The sequence below is a fragment of the Gekko japonicus genome, unplaced genomic scaffold, assembly GCF_001447785.1.
Source record: "Gekko japonicus isolate JY-2015 unplaced genomic scaffold, Gekko_japonicus_V1.1 scaffold2299, whole genome shotgun sequence".
NCBI classification, from domain to species: domain Eukaryota; kingdom Metazoa; phylum Chordata; class Lepidosauria; order Squamata; family Gekkonidae; genus Gekko; species Gekko japonicus.
This window is the reverse complement of record NW_015170960.1, coordinates 49,666-66,517: the sequence shown is the minus strand read 5'-3', so window position 1 is coordinate 66,517 and position 16,852 is coordinate 49,666. Positions and strand designations below refer to the sequence as shown.

Sequence of the window (16,852 nt, the reverse complement as noted above, 5' to 3'; positions counted from 1 at the left end):
CCGCTGGCCAGCTGATCAGAGGCTCGGTGGTGTGGGGCATGTAAATGGGGGACCCCTGCTGTGACGGGGAGCAGGCAGTCTTGCAACTCTAATCTGAGCAGTTTTGTGTTATGGCCAATTCTGCCTCTTTTCTTAGGGGCGGTAGATGCCAGGTGTCCTCTGCCTCTTCACGGGCACACGGCAAACGAACGAGCACGGTGCTCTCATTTCTACCTACGGGGACGTCTTATTTTGAGCCGACCTGTGCCAAATCGAGTGTTAGGATACCATCCCGGCCCATTTACGTATCCTGCTCATCAGCTTTCTGAGCCTTAATGTCCTCCTAACGCAGCCCGAATAGGATGGGACCTCCGCTGAATACCCTGTGTCGTCGTTACATATAGATTGCCACGCTCCCAGAATCCAATGCTGAGCACTCAGAGTCCTGCACGGAGGAACATTTCATTAAGCCAAACGGTCATTGTGGCCCCCCAGTGCCCTATCCAGCCAAATGAGTGCTGACCAGCTGGGGGGATGGGAAGGGCTACCCAGGAATGATAAAGTGGTGTGATTTTGGATCCACCGCCACGCTGAGGAGCTTTGGAACGAACAGTTATTGGGGAAAAACAGGAGGGGAGCAGTTCTTTGCAACTTGGGATGATCTTTTCAGACCCGGGCAGGGGTCATTTCCTGCAGGAGCACACAGGAGCGGAGCTCTGGCAATAAAGAGCCCAGGGGGTGGGCACATGCAACAAACCCCACCCCCTGCTCCCAGCAGCCCTCAGTCAGAGCAAGAAGCAGCCAGGTAAGCTGCAGAGCCCCCCCCCCCGGGCCCAAAACAGTCCAGTGGCACCTTTAAGACCAAGTTTAATTCAGGTACAAGCTCTCCCTCCTCTGCGAGGACAGATCTGCATGTCCCCCCCCCAAATAGCTAGCAATCCAAAACAGTCCAGTGGAGCCTAAGCAGAGGGTGTTGCCTTCTGACACACTTCCGGTGATGTCAGGTGTGTGTGGCATATGCAAATGAGTTATGCTAATGAGTTATGCTAATGAGCTCCTGCACCTCTTTTTCTACGAAGTGACCACTGATGGAAAGGCTGAGAAGTTCAAAGAGGCCCAGCAAGCTCAAGACCTGGCATGAGGGAGGGATGTTTCAACCATCTGCCCACCACTTATTTCCTGAGAAGTTCCATTATCCTCATAAGATACTTTGGCAGACATGGGGCACATACTTGCTGATGCATCATGAAATTCTGTCCCTGAACCACCAAAGCAAGCCATGGACGGGGTACGGAAGACCACCCAGTCTGACCAGAGAGAAATCGCTTCTAGACTGGACCCCAAATATGAAAACCACCGAAGTCTGACACAAAGTCTATGGTTGTGGTCTGTCTAAGGACAGTTTCACCCTGACCCAGATAACCTAAACTAGCTCATTCTCATCAACTCTTGCAAGCTAAGTAGGGTCGGCCCAGGTTAGTACTTGGATGGGAGACCAACATGGGAGTTCGGGGTTTCTACACAGAGGCAGGCAATGAGAAACTACATTTAATGGCTTTTACAGGGTCAGAATCAGGGGTCATTTCCTGAGGGAGCGCACAGGAGCGGAGCTCCGGCAGTAAGGAGCCCAGGGGGTGGGCACATGCAACAAGCCCCACCCCCTGCTCCCAGCAGCCCTCAGTTGATCCACGAGGAGCAAGAAGCAGCCAGGTAAGTTGCAGAGCCCCCCCCCGGCCCGCCTTCAGGTACAAGCTCTCCCTCCTCTGTGAGGGCAGATCTGCGCGTTCCCACCTCCCATAGCTAGCAATCCAAAACAGTCCAGTGGCACCTTTAAGACCAAGTTTTATTCAGGTACAAGCTCTCCCTCCTCTGTGAGGACAGATCTGCACGTCCCCCCTCCCCATAGGTAGCAATCCAAAACAGTCCAGTGGAGCCTGAGTGGTGGGTGTTGCCTTCTGACACACTTCCGGTCATGTCAGGTGGTGTGGCGTATGCAAATGAGTTATGCTAATAAGTTATGCTAATGAGCTCCTGCACCTCTTTTTCTATGAAATGAGCCACGGTCAGAATGAGTTGGTTACAACTTGACAGCGGAAAAGGAACATTTTGCTTAGCCCAACCAATATCCTGTCTCTAACAGAGGTCCGAGGTCACCCTGAAAGTTCACAAGTTAGCTAGGATTTGGCCTCTGCTTTCTATGCCTCAACACAGTTCTTTGGCAAAAGTAGCAGGTAGTCCAGAAAATCTGCCTTGAAAATCGAGCAGTCTAAGGCAGTGCAGAAAATCTACCTCGAAACCAGCCACACACCAATATTTTCCCCATAAAATGCTCGAATTGTTGAACACAAGAAGCTGCCCTATACCAAATGAGACCACTGGTCGATCAAGGTCAGTATTGCCTACTCAGACTGGCAGGAGCTCTCCGGGGTCTCAGGCGGTGGTCTTTCACATCACCTACCGCCTGGTCCTTTTAACTGGAGATGCCGAGGATTGAACCCTGGGACCTTCTGCAAGTAAAGCCGAAGCTCTACCACTGAGCCACAGACCCCTCCCCATAAGTAAAACTGCTTTAAATAGTATGGGTTGGAAAAGCATCTGGTGTCACAGGAAGGCTTCAAAAGTAGGAGAAATGTTCCTCAGACCAACAGCTCTCCAGGGTCTCTTACATCATGAAAGACCTTCCAGTTCCTGCTATTTTGTAGAGGAGACCATAGCTCAGTGAGAGGGCATCTGCTTGGCATGCAGAAGGTCCCAGGCTCAATCCCTAGCATCTCCAGCTAAAAAAGGACCAGGCAGTAGGTGATGTGAAAGACCTTGGCCTAAGACACTGGAAAGCTGCTGCCAGTCAGAGTAGACAATACTGACTTCGATGGACAAATGGCCTGATTCCATATAAGGCAGTTTCATATGCACCTATATATGTATATCTTTTAACCAGAGATGCAGGGGATTGAGCCTGGACGTGCCAAGGAGATGCTCTACCACTGAGCCACATACGTTCTCTATATTTCTTAGGAAGCAATTGGGTAGAATGAGGCTTGTAGGGTTTTTCATCATCTCTCTACAAGTTGCTTGCTTTGTTTTCTGTTGCCCCAGAATGTCGGACCAGAGCCAACAGGTTGAAATTAAATCAGAAGAGTTTTCGGCTGAACGTTAGGAAGAACTGACAGAGCGGTTCCTCAGTGGAACGGGTTTCCTCGGGAGGTGGCAGGCTCTCCTTCTTTGGAGGTGTTATGTATTGGGACTGAAACACTGCAGGACTGTGCTGCCAGAGACAGGGTGAGCTTGGAGCCAAATAACAATAGGCCAACAGGATTCTGGAAGTAACCAATTAAGATGTAAAGTTTTGTAAATAGCCTATCTTTGGGAGTGGGGTGTGTTGGGGTGTGGCCATTGCATGCAATATAACTGAGCTGAGGTTCCAGTCTACAGTCTTGTTCTTGCTGAAATCACTGAATAAAGTAGAGCTGATCACGAGACTGGGAGTCTGTTCATCCATGGAACCCACTATTTAACAGTGGCGACGAGGATGGGATCCTATTGAGCCGGCCCAGCACCCTCCCACACCGCACCGAGCACCGAGCTCCTGGAACCCACTATTTAACAGGAGATTTTTTAAAGCAGAGGCTAGATGGCCATCTGACAGCAATGCTGATTCTGTGAACTTTGGCAGATCAGGAGAGGGAGGGCAGGGAGGGTCGTCTCGGTGCTTACATTCTCGTGGCCCTTTCTGACACGCCCAGGGAAATGCTGATCGCCACGTTGGGGTCAGGAAGGAATTTTTCTCCAGGCCAGGTTGGCTAGGGATTCTGAAGGTTTTTTGTCATCTTCTGGGTATGGAACAGGGGTCACTTCTGGGCATGGAACAGCAGTCACCGAAGGTGTGCAGGGGGGAAGGCATTTGTGAATTTCCTGCATTGTGGACTAGATGACCCTGGAGGTCCCTTCCAACTCTATGATTCTAAGGAGGAGACTGGGGGGGGGACAGATATTTTCGAAATGTCGTGGCCCCTTTGCTTGACTCTGTAGCTCCTCCTCTGTCTATGCAGGCCTGTATTCCAGACATGCATGGATTTCTTGGGTAACCCATGGGCGCTCCATCCCACCTTGTGATGCCTGCGGAACACCTAGGTGGGAACCCTCTCTGTCGCCCGAGTCTGAGATGGTGTTAAATAATCGTGAGCCGGGAAAGAACCTTGCCTAACTGAACCGTTGAGCTGTTCGCCGGGGCGCTGCTCATTAAATTACACATAAAAGTCCCCTCTCGGCAATAATGGGAGTAGTTGCCTGTAAAACTCCTTAGAGCAACTGGATGTAAATTCTGCCTCCCATCTCCCCGGCACGCCGGTGGCACATTCAGCAGGTAATTGCTGATATTTCCACATTGTGATCATGTCCATAAGCTACTGAGCACAGAATTGGAGGGACGGCTCCGATTCTCCGCTCTCTCATCACCCCGGAGGCTTCCCCTCAACGGAGACCTTATAAACGGAGAGAAATATGTCTCTGCAGATTCAGTGTCGGAGGGACGGCTTCGATCAGAAAAGCTCTTGAACGCATGAAACACGTGAAGCTGTCTGATACTGAATCAGGCCCTCAGTCGGTCAGCATCAGTATTGTCTACTCAGACTGGCAGCAGCTCTCCAAGTCTCAGGCTGAGGTCTTCCATGGAGCCTATTTCCTGGAGTTGCCAGGGATTGAACCTGGGACTTTCCCCTGCATGTACGTAAGAGGCTGTACCACTGAGCCACAGCACCTATTCCACTCCATCAACACATGAAGAGCCCTGAATAGCCCCAGCTAGTCCAATCTCGTCAGATCTCGGAAGCTAAGCAGGGTCAGCCTTGGCTGGTATTTGGAAGGGCAACCTCCGAGGAATACCAGGGCCATGACACAGAGACAGGCTATGGCAAACCACCTCTGAAACATCTCTTGACTTAGAAACAAGTCTAGCTCGCCACCTAGTGGTGCATAATGCTGAAAAGAGCTAGAACCTCTGGCCGCCAGACCATCTTATAATCTCCTGGCTATACTACACACGATGCCATACGATAATAATAACACATTCAGAACATGAAGGTGCTTCATATTGGATCGGATCACTGGTGCCTCAAAACCAGTGCTGTCTACTCAGACTGGCAGTAGCTTTCCAGGGACTCAGGCAGAGGTCTTGCGCGTAATCTACTGTCGAACGGAGATGTGACTGTGGTTCAAGCTCTCTTGATTCAATTGATCACATACTGCTGGACTGTTCGTTGCATGTATCTGCTAGGGAAAAATGGTTAAACTCTTGGTTGCATGGTAAATATCACCTTTCTAATGAAAGAAAATGTCAAATTCTATTGAATGATACAACAGCAGAGATTACAGTGGCAGTGGCTAATTTTTTAGTTGATGTGATAAGAGTGAAAAATTTGGGAAACTCCGTTTTATAATTATTCCAGTTCTTTAGCTGAATGTGTCACTTTCTGTTTCTGATTTTAATGTTGTATATGCTATTAAAGGTTTATTGATTGATTGATTGAGTGATTGACTTAGAAACAAGTCTAGCTCGCCACCTAGTGGTGCATAATGCTAAAAAGAGCTAGAACCTCTGGCCGCCAGACCATCTTATCATCTCCTGGCTATACGACACACGATGCCATACGATAATAATAAAACATTCAGAACACGAAGGTGCCTCATATTGGATCGGATCACTGGTGCCTCAAAGCCAGTACTGTACTCAGACTGGCAGTAGCTTTCCAGGGACTCAGGCAGAGGTCTTGCGCGTAATCTACTGTCTGGTCCTGGCAACTGGAGATGCCGGGGATTGAACCTGGGAACTTCTGCATTCCAAGCAGATGGTCAACCACTGAGCCATAATCCTGTCCCCAAGGAACTGTTCTTTATTTATACATTTTGTAAATATGCATGGGAAAAAGAAGAGACACATCAGTGTAGCAGAGGAGGAGGAGAAGAAGAGTTTGGATTTATACCCGGCCCTTCACTGGGAGTCTCAGAGCGGCTTACAAACTCCTTTCTCTTCCCCTCCCCACAACAGACACCCTGTGAGGGAGGTGGGACTGAGAGAGCTCTTTTAAGAACTGTCCTTTCAAGGACAGCTCTGACAGAACTATGGCTTGCCCGAGGTCATCCAGCAGCTGCAAGTGGAGGAGTGGGGAATCAAACCCAGTTCTCTCAGATTTGAGTCTGCACACTTAACCGCTACGCCAAACTGGCTCTCACTCTAGGAGTGATAATGTCAGCCTAGGACCAGGGACACTCAGGTTCGAACCCCTTAAGAACATAAGAAAATAATGGAAGCAGTGTTGGACCAGGCTAAAGGCCCATCCAGTCCAACCATCTGTCACACAGTGCCCAAAAATATTAGGAGCCATCAGGAGGTCCACCAGTGGGGCCAGGACACTAGAAGGACATTTTGCCATGAAAACTTGCTGGTTAATTTCGGGCCAATTACACCCTCTCTAGGCTAACTTCCTTCTTAGGGTTGTATTAACGATTAAATAGAGAGAATAATGTCAGCTACTTTGTGTCCCCAGTGTGGGAAAAGGCACGGTTTAAAGGAAGTAAATAAGCAATAAATATAGCTGAAGAGAGGACAGTTAAAAGGTGGGTGAGTGCAAAGGAGAAGAGGAATCAGGGGAAGGTTAACAGGAGGAAGGAAAGCAGAAATAGTGTGGCCACCCCCCCGATGGGGGCGGGGTTTCCCCTAATTTCAGGGGGGCCCAATTTGCTGCCGGAACCCCACCCCCAAAGAGCTCCACCATGCCTGACATTCCTGGAGCAATGACATCGCCGAGAGGTCACATCATTGTGCCAGGCATGTCACACAGGGGGACAATCTAGCATTTGGCTAAAAACCTCTATGGTGATCATAGAGGTTTTTAGCCAAAAGCTAGAGTGCCCCCTGTACAACGTGCCCAATGTGATGACATCACTTCCGGGTGACGTCATCGCGGCACGCGTGTGAAGCACATGCACCAGAAGATCCGGGGGAGAAGGCTGGAGCCTTCCGCCGGAAGAAGATAAAAAGCTAGCCAACCCTATATGGGGAAAGGGATACGGGGGGGAAGCAAGGTACCCCCCCCAAAAAAACCTTGCAGTTTCCCCACCACACAATTGTGTCTGGTCCAGTTGGCACCATGCAACAGGGCACCTCTCCAACCCAGCTAGCACCATGCAACTTAGACAGACGTTTTCCCAGGAAGAGGCTTCCAAGGGAAGGGAAGGAGGGAAAACTGGAACTATGGCTTGCCCAAGGTCATCCAGCCAGTTGGAAGTGGAGGAGTGGGGAATCAAACCCGGTTCTCCCAGATTAGAGTCCGCGCACTTAACCACTACACCAAACTGGCTCTCTGCTTTATGGAAATTAGATGTCATTATGGGAATGTAGATGCCCCCCGCGAGTCCCTGCAGGTCCCTCCCACCTGTAATTCCCTCTATTCATTTAGTACCTTTTTTATCCCGCCGGTCCTCGAAGGAGCTCAGAGCGGTCTACCTGGTTCTCCTTGTCTCATCATAACTATCCTGCAGTGTGGGTTAGGCTGGGACAGAATGATTTGCCTCCAGCGTCGTGGCAGAGCAGGGATCTGAGTGCAGGTCTCCCCAAACCTATCCCTGCACGTTAACTACCGCAGCTCTCTCTGCCCCAGCTAAGACAACATTTTCTTACGGTCTCCTAATGCATTTCTAAAGTTGGAGCTCTTCAGGAAAATGACCCTAAATGTTTGCAATTTAGGAAACGCAGCAGGGAAATTAATTCCAAGTCGCTCGGTGCCAAATTTTCACAAGACGCGAGTCGTACTAAGAAAGCTCTCATTTCAAGGGACCCAAGGATATCTGCAAAAACCCTTCTGCCGTTTTTGCACATTTGCCTGATCCTGTGCCAGAGACATGGCTGAGACAGCTGGTAGGGTTGCCAACTTTGGGTTGGGGATTCCTGGAGATTCCTGGGGTGGAGCCAGGAGAGGGCAGTGTTGGTGGAGGGAAGAACTGGAGAACCGGAGAAGCCTTCTATAGAATGGTTGACTTATGCACTGTAAGACTGTGAGCTTTGGTTCCAGGAAAAATATGTCTGCCTGAAGAAGAATCTGTCAAAACACGCAATTTTTGCCTGGGAGGCGTGTTGCTTGCTTTGATGCTTGCCGAAACACTTTGCGTGGAAGATACAACAGCCTGCTGCATTTCTCATGCCTGCTTTGATGCCTGCTGAATCACTCTCTGTGGAGAACATAATAGCCTGCTGCATCTCTCATCGTTTACGACGGCTGCAACCTCCATCAGTCTCTTATCAGGAGCAAGATAGTCTACAGCACTGGAATAGGTCTCTGCAGCTGTGGACTTTTCTGTTAGTAGATATATAATGTACTTTAGGTTTTTGTACTATAACGAATGTATATAAGATATACTAGGGCAGGGCACTTTTTGTAGAAAAAGCCCAGCAGGAACTCATTAGCATAATAGGCCACACCCAACACCAGGAACTCATTAGCATATTAGGCCACACCCCTGCCAGCACAGCTCATTGGCACAGTAGGCCGCACCCCCATATTACCAGAAGTGTGGTCATCCAGCCACACCCACCTTTTGCTTCTTATTCTGTTTACCTTGTTTGTTGTCAAAACCCAGGGCCTTTTTTGTAGCAGGAACTCCTTTGCATGTTAGGCCACACACCCGAATGTAGCCAATCCTAATGAGTTTCTGCTGTTGGGTGTGGCCTATTATGCTAATGAGCTCCTGCTGGGCGTAGCCAACTTGGGAGCCAGCCGGAACTCTGTTCCTGTGCGTTCCTGCCCAAAAATAGCCCTGCTAGGGTCTCGATTGTATGCATGTAAATACAGACAGACACAAGTGCATATTAGTAGAGTGTGGTTTGTTCTAACACGGTGTTTCTTTATGTTTGTCTAACTTTGCCGTGTTCCCTGTGCGTTTCCCCAAAGCCACGTCTCTTTGCAGCTCCATCTCTTTGGAGCAAAGGCATCACGAGCCATCTTCCTTTGCCCAAACAACACGAGGGAGTAGGGCGGAAGGCCGGGAGGAGATCCAGTCGATTCAGCTCTGACACAGCAAACGGGGCTTCTGGCCAAAACTGGCAGCGTTTCAAGCCCAGCGATTGACTCGCTCGCGATGTACTTGCCAAGAGCATCAAAGCCCCTTTTGTTCGGAGTTAGAGGGGAGAAAAGCAGCTCTCTGATGCTGCCGGGGAGGAACACGAGTGGTACGGGTTTCACTCCACCTATGTTAGGCCTCGGCCCCCTCCTCACTTGGAAGGACGGGGCTGGGTACCTATAAACAGGTGACGCCAGCAACCTTCCCTCTCTTAGCATCTCACAGGGTCACTCATTCAAGACTCGTCCCTGGCCTGCAAATAAGAGATCAAAATAGACCCTACAGTCACATGGAATGTGTGCCATCGTATATTGGCCGGAGCAGCGGTCATTTCGTAGAAAAAGAGGTGCAGGAGCTCATTAGCATAGCTCATTAGCATGACTCATTTGCATATGTCACACCCCCTGACATCACCGGAAGTGTGTCAGAAGGCAACACCCACCACTTAGGCTCCACTGGACTCTTTTGGATTGCTAGCTACTTGGGGGGACGACATGGGGGGGCTCTGCAACTTACCTGGCTGCTTCTTGCTCTGACTGAGGGCTGCTGGGAGCAGGGGGTGGGGCTTGTTGCATGTGCCCGCCCCCTGGGCTCTTTACTGCCGGAGCTCCGCTCCTGTGCGCTCCTGCAAGAAATGACCCCTGGGCCAGAGGCATGTCTGAAAAACTGATCCTAAAGGTGCAATGGTCTGGTTTTTGGCAGTTCTCTTCCCTCTTTACATCCATCAGTGTCAAAGATTGATTTTCTCAGAAAAGGACAGCAAATCTAACCAACTGCCTACCTTGCCTGACCTTTCCCTAACCTGGCCATCCTAAGTAAAAACCTAGTGAAACTCACTTTAATCCCATAATCCTTTGTGTGATAGTTGTCTTGTCCTGGTAAATTAAAGGTCACCAAACACAATAGACGTTCCACATGAATGTTATATTGCACTTGCAACTCCTGGGAACGTTATAATGCTTCCTGGCTCAAACAACATTGTTTCATTCACACCATCACAGCATGGTTCTGGGAGCAATCACGTCATGCTCCGAGGAGTATAACCTGCCACATGTTGTTCAATGTTGTGTGTGTGTGTATCTGGACATCCACTAACTTACACCCCCAACGAAAAGGCTGGGCACTCTGCTGAGACTGAGACGCTGGTTCGTTTTGCTCATCTTCCTTCTCGGATCTTTGCTCCATAAAGGTAAAGGTTCCCTTGCTCGAAAGCCAGTCGAGTCCGACTCTAGGGTTGCGGTGCTCGTCTCCGTTTCAAAGCCGAAGAGCCAGCGCTGTCCGAAGACGTTTCCGTGGTCATGTGGCTGGCATGACTAAACACCAAGGCACACGGAACGCTGTTACCTTCCCACCGAAGTGGTCCCTATTTATCTACTTGCAATTTCTTGCTTTTGAACTGCTAGGTTGGCAGGAGCTGGAACCAGAGAACTGGAACTTTGCTCCATAGTCCCATGGAATAAGTTCCCTTCTTTGTCTCTGTCCGAAGTTGTATGTGTGTTCCTATACTGTTTTTCAATTGTTTTGTTTTGATTTCATACTTTAATTCTCTTTAATAAAAACCATTTCATTAATCACAGCCTGGTTCATTTTGAGAGTTCTACTGAGGGGGAAATCCCCGTAAATGTAGGCGGAGATCCTGCTTGATTACCCCCCTCTGGCATTGTTTGGGTTTCCTGGCTAATCCCCCAACAAACTCAGGAGACCCTCACAACCACTGTGGGTAGCACCTGCTAGTGCTGTTTTATGCACAGATGGATTTGGAGGCCCAGTGTGCTAGGAGCCAGATAAAAGGAAGTTTTGTGTGTTGAGGCGGGGCTGTGGCTCAGCGGTAGAGCATCTTGGCATACAGAAGGTCCCAGGTTCATAAGAACATAAGAGATACCATGTTGGATCAGGCCAATGGTCCATCCAGTCCAACACTCTGTGTCACACAGTGGCCAAAATCCAGGTGCCATCAGGAGGTCTACCAGTGGAGCCAGAACTCCAAAAGCACTCCCACTCTTGCCCCCCAAGAACCAGGAATACAGAGCATCACTTCCCCAGACAGAGTCTTCCATCTAGACCTTGTGGCTAATAACCACTGAGGGACCTCTGCTCCATGTGTTTCTTGGAGCGGTCCGTGCTTGTAGCCACTACTACCACTTCCTGTGGCAGTGAATTCCTCATGTGGATTACTCTTTGGGTGAAGAAGGTCAATCCCCAGCATCTTCAGTTAAAAGGAGCAGATAGTAGATGATGGGAAAGGCCTCTGCCTGAGACTCTGGATAGCAGCTACCAATTGGAGTAGACAATATTGAACCTGACGGACCGAGGGTCTGATTCATGTGCGTGGGCTGCTCCTATTGCTTTATGGGAAGTCTTGGCAGCATGCAAACATGGTTAGCCCTGCCAGGATTCCTGCTTTTGGAGGCCAAGGCGAGTGCTCCGTCAGCACTGCCCTGCTCTGCTGCAGCACGTCAGTCCGACATCATCACAGAATGGAGGAAATCCAGAAAACGCCCATTAAGCATCTCAACAGATAATGGCCAAATGAGCAGTTCTCTGACCGGCTAGTCCAACTCTCCAAAATCAGCTGCACATATAGTAAAAAGAGGGAGGGAAATATCCTCAACATGTCTCCGTTCTTCGTGCTCCCAGTCAAAATGCCATAGTGGGCTGGAAGAACCAACAATCTGTTCCAATGCATCCTCACCTCTTAACACCTGAGGAGCAGGTTAGTAGCCCCTGGACCCCAGACGGGTTTGGGAAAGTGTGGAACCATTTACTTTATTTTTATTTGCTTCATTTATAACCCACCTTTGGTGCAGTGGTTAAGTGGGTGGACTCTAATCTGGGAGGACCGGGTTGGATTCCCCACTCCTCCACTTGCACCTGCTGGATGACCTTGAGCAAGCCATAGTTCTATGAGAGCTGTTCTTGAAAAAGAGCTGTTTCTGTCAAGAGCTCTCTCAGCCCCACCTACCTCCCAGGGTGTCTGTTGTGGGGAGGGTAAGGGAAAGGAGTTTGTAAGCCACTCTGAGACCCCGTTGGGTAGTGAAGAGCAGGGTATAAATCCAGTCTCCTCCTCCTCCTCCTCCTCCTCTCTTCTCCTTCTCCTTCCTCTTCACCAATGGGGGCTCAAGTAAGTCGACAGCCTTCTCCTCCCCTCCACTGCAACCTCACAACAACCCATTGAGGTAAGTTAGGCCGGGAGTGGGTGCCCAACAAACCTCTGTGGCACAGTGGGGATTCGAACCCCAGCCTCCCAGGTCTTAGTCTGAACATTTAACCACTACACCATGCTTTAACGATGTTAAAGGCACAGGAGCGCTGTTGGAGGAAAAGTTGACAACCTCCACTTGTGACCAACAGCATTTGCTTGAGAGGCAAAAGGACCCCACACGGTGGAAGACTTGATTTGCTTTCTTTCCACCTTTCTTCTCTTTTTCTCTTTCTCCCTTTTCCCCTTCCTTCCTTCCTTCCTTCCTTCCTTCCTTCCTTCCTTTCTTTTCTTTGTTTCTCTCTCTCTTTCTTTCCACCTCTTTCATTCTTTCTTTCCACCCCTGTCTGTCTCTCTCTGACAAATAAATATCATTAGCAAACAAATAAATATCATTGGGCAAATAAATATCATCAATATCTGTTTTTACCCCTTTTTATTTTTGGCAGTTAATAAAAAGCAAATTTCCATATTTTCAATAAAAACGTGTGTGTGGTATTTGTTTCTGTCTTGCGGCTCTGAAACGTCTGACTTTTATTATATGTGGCTCTTACATTAAGCAAGTTTGGCCACCCCTGGTTTATATTGTTTTCCCCACCCTCCGCCCTGATCGCCAGGATTCTCTAAGGAGATGCATTTTATTTTAACGCTCGATATCCCACAGCACCCACCATTTTTGGATCCCGAAGCAGCCCACAATTCAACAACGGCGATTCAAACCTCTTCAAAAACCACACCAACCCCCCCCCCCTGCAAACCCAGATCCCCAGACCGTCAACCAGCCCCAAACCAGAATCAAGTGGATGACGCCTGTCATGTTGCAAATGACTCGCCTTGAAATCGCGAAGCAAAGGTTTCGCCACAGCAAACAGGTGATTCGAATGTTTCCATAAATGTGACACTCAAACCACGCGCCGGGTAGCACCTTGTGGCTCTGTTCCGCCCAGGGGCAGATGAAGGCTCACGGGTGCCCTAAGCACCGACCGATCTTGGTGCCCCCCTCCTTTCCACACTGACCCAGTCCATTTTAGTGGTTGACCTGTCTGACCAGATAGACAATGCAGGTTGCAGCAATACAAAAATGTATTCATATGATAACATGATAGACTGTACAAACTAAGCCAAGCTTGGGCCACATAAAGTTCTTTTCACCCTTTTCCCAATTTTGTGGTGCCTCCTTTGACCCTGGTGCCCTACGCACGTGCTTAGTCGGCTTAATGGTTAATCTGCCCCTGGTTCCTCCCACAACGGCACTTTCTTCTCGGGCAAAGAGCTTTCTCTTCATGCAAGACCCTCTTCTTGATTTAAAACATTTCCTTAGCCACCTTCCTCCCTTGCGGAATTCAAGGCAGCTGACCCTGTAAGCCTCTTGTGTCCAAGGAAGGCTTCTTGCTCTAGGCCGGGGGGGGGGGGGGGAGATCCAGCACTTTTTTTTTTCATTAACATTTTATTGGTAGGATTAAAAAGTTTTGAGAAGTCATAACTGTCAATTACATATAACATTAGAAATGTACATAAAGATCATAAGAAAAGTTAAACATTCAAACCAATACACTAGTTACAAAAACAAACAAACAAAAAATGTAAGCTTTAAAGAATAATACATACTTCAATAAACCTTTGAACAAAGTAACTTGTTTTAGCCTCAGTTTGTAATTGAAGCCTATACTGTTTGTTGCTTTAGATACAACCAAGTGTCTTCTGCCACCAAGACTATCTGTAGACATTCAATAATATGTCTAACAATGTTAAACACAAAGTACAACCCACGAAACAAGTTTTACTGAAGCTTACTTGCTATAATTTAGCTGCACTTTTGAGCCTGTGCACCCCTTTCGAATTCCGATATAGCATGGGTAGGTGCACCAGACAGACAATGGCTACTGTGGCTCACTTTCAGTCACTCTGTGAAGATCCCTGTACTGCGGTTCTAGTGGCTGCCAAAGCAATATTTTTTAAAAAATCTGCAGACACAATCAGAGCTCTAGTGGCTAGTTCTGACCTGGGTAGCCCAGGAAAGCTCGATCTCATCAGGTTCCCAGTCAAATCCCTCTCCACGCACACTTTGGCAGTGAATGCTTTATTTAGACATACGAGATGCTGTGGGTTCAAGCTCTTTGTTAGGACTGAACTGCAAAGGCGGGGGAAAGCACGATATATAGGTAAACCCCCCCAAAATTCCACACACGCCTACGTCAGCATTGCTACAGTGACTCTGAAAGATATACAGTCACTATCTAGCCAGGCAGTTTTCTCCAGGGACATTTCTCATGTCTCGGTGCCCCTTTGGAAGATTACCAAGCAAGCCTCCCTAACCAACTACTCACACTCTCCCCCCCCAAGGAATTCAATGGCAGGCGAGGGCAGCAATAAGGATACATACTACAAGCAGTATAAATCAAGGATGGACGGACAATGCAACCAATTCAGTTAGTCCGCTTACATGCCAGATGCCCGAGTCTGACATAGATCTCGGAAGTTAAGCCAGGTCGACTCTGGCAAGTACTTGGATGGGAGACCTCCTTGGAATACCAGCAGTTGGGAGGTGGGGGCAGGCTTTATCCAGCCGCCTCTCTGAATATCCTCCAGGCCCCTAGCAGGGGTCAGTCACCAGAGGTCGCCATGGCTTCCAGGTGCACAGATGTTCGCACATACTCTCATGCACTCACATGCAAACACACACACATATGAAAAAATACCAAAAAAAAGCTCTAGTGGTCAATCAGAAAACTTGCTGGTCAAGAGGCTCACCTGGCTCCACTGACTTTCAAAAAAGACTTGGTGGTTGCCAGGAAAGGTGGCAGTGGCAGTGTTCCCTCTAAGCTGAGCTAGTGTGAGCTAGCTCACAATTTTTTTTAGCCTCCGGCCCACACATTTTCTGTCTTAGCTCAGGAAGGAGGGCTCCAGAGTCCAGAGCAAACTAATTTATGCACCAGCCAAATAGCTCGCTCACAACTCTAATGGGGCTAGCTCACAAAGTAGGATTTTTGCTCACAAACCTCCACAGCTTAGAGGGAACATTGCTTCAGAGCAAACTAATTTATGCACCAGCCAAATAGCTCGCTCACAACTCTAATGGGGCTAGCTCACAAAGCAGAATTTTTGCTCACAAACCTCCACAGCTTAGAGGGAACATTGCTCCAGAGCAAACTAATTTATGCACCAGCCAAATAGCTCGCTCACAACTCTAATGGGGCTAGCTCACAAAGTAGGGTTTTTGCTCACAAGACTCCACAGCCTAGAGGGAGCATTGGTCAGTGGGTGTGGTGGCGCCCACGGGCACCATGTTGGGGAACCCTGCTCTCAAGGCAAGCTCTTGCAGAACAGGCCCACAGGACCCAGTCCTCTCTGCCGCAGCTCCCGACCCCCTAAACCCATTAAGCTCCCAGGGTCACTCACCCAAGAAATCCAGGCCGCCGCTGTCCTTCACGCTGCTCACGCAGTTCTCCAAGTAAATCCCATCCTTAAAGCAGTCCTTCTTCTTGGCCAAGCCCAGGATCTCGCTGGGCTGACTCAGCGCCTCCCCGCTGGAGCAAGAGCATGGGGTCTGCATGATGCCGCAAGGGTGGAAGCTGCTGCTGCTGGCCAGGCAGGCGTCGAGCCATTTGCACAGCATCTGGCAGGCCGCTTTGCTGGGGTTCCGGTTGCCGACCACCAGGTACTCCGCCGAGAAGTCCCTGTCTTGAGCCCTGGCCGGCCTCCACCGGACATGGCCGCTTTCGACCCCCATGGTGGTCTGCTTCATCTGGAGGAACTGCTTGTTGGACTGGAGGAAGGCGTAGCGGGTGGAGGCGTCGCAGAGGTTCAGGACGTCGTCGAAGCTCTCCATCCCCAAGTAGGTCCGCGTGGACTCCAAGAACGAGTCGAACTGGTAGGTGCGGATCGGCTGGCGGTCGCAGGCGCCCGCCGGCTTGAGGACCTTCATGTACAGGGTGTACCGCCTTGGGTCCGGGTTCTGGATAATCCAAGAGCAGCGGGAGGCGTTCGACGGGAAGACGGCCAGCGAGGAGAAATACCCAAAGAATTTGCCCTGGACCAGGGTGGTGCACGAAGACTGCCCCAGCTCGAGGGCCGCCCCGGTCCACGCAAAGAGGAGTGGCACTAGAAACAGCGGGTTCAAGGAAGATCCAGTGCTTCTCCTCATCCTAGGTCCCTGGTCCTTAGGAACTCACAGCGATTGCCAGGCAGAGGGCCGATCTCGGACATAACAGGAGGAAGGGAGACAGTTCTCGCTCCAGGCGCCGGATGAAGGTCAAGCCGGGCTCCCCATCTCTCGAGCAGAGCTCCTCCTGGTGGCTTCGGCAGGTAGCACCTGGGGGGAAGAGAGAAACCGGTTGGGTTAATGCCAGGACGTACGGGAGTTGCCAAACGTCCGGCTCTTTCCTCTAGCGAGCATCGGGCTGGTGGCGACGTCGCCTCGGGGCCATCTGCAAACTCTGGCAGCCAGATCAAGGGCACATCTGTCGGTGGCAGTGCGCTGCCCCCCCCTCTCCCTGTGCCACAAAGCATGAGCAACATAATCTCTCGGGGTGTATTTTGCAGCCAGCGATGAGGCTAGTGCAT

General features: G+C 49.8%; 1 protein-coding gene across 1 annotated transcript in view; it reads right to left on the bottom strand.

Moving 5' to 3' along the window:
• ADGRB1 (adhesion G protein-coupled receptor B1) overlaps positions 1-16,433 on the bottom strand; it is a 184,770-nt gene extending 168,337 nt beyond the window's left edge. The window contains exon 1 of the mRNA XM_015418928.1: positions 15,720-16,433. Within this exon, the coding sequence (XP_015274414.1) occupies positions 15,720-16,433 (714 nt within the window). The remainder of the gene's footprint in view (positions 1-15,719) is intronic.
• Positions 16,434-16,852: the final 419 nt, after the last annotated feature.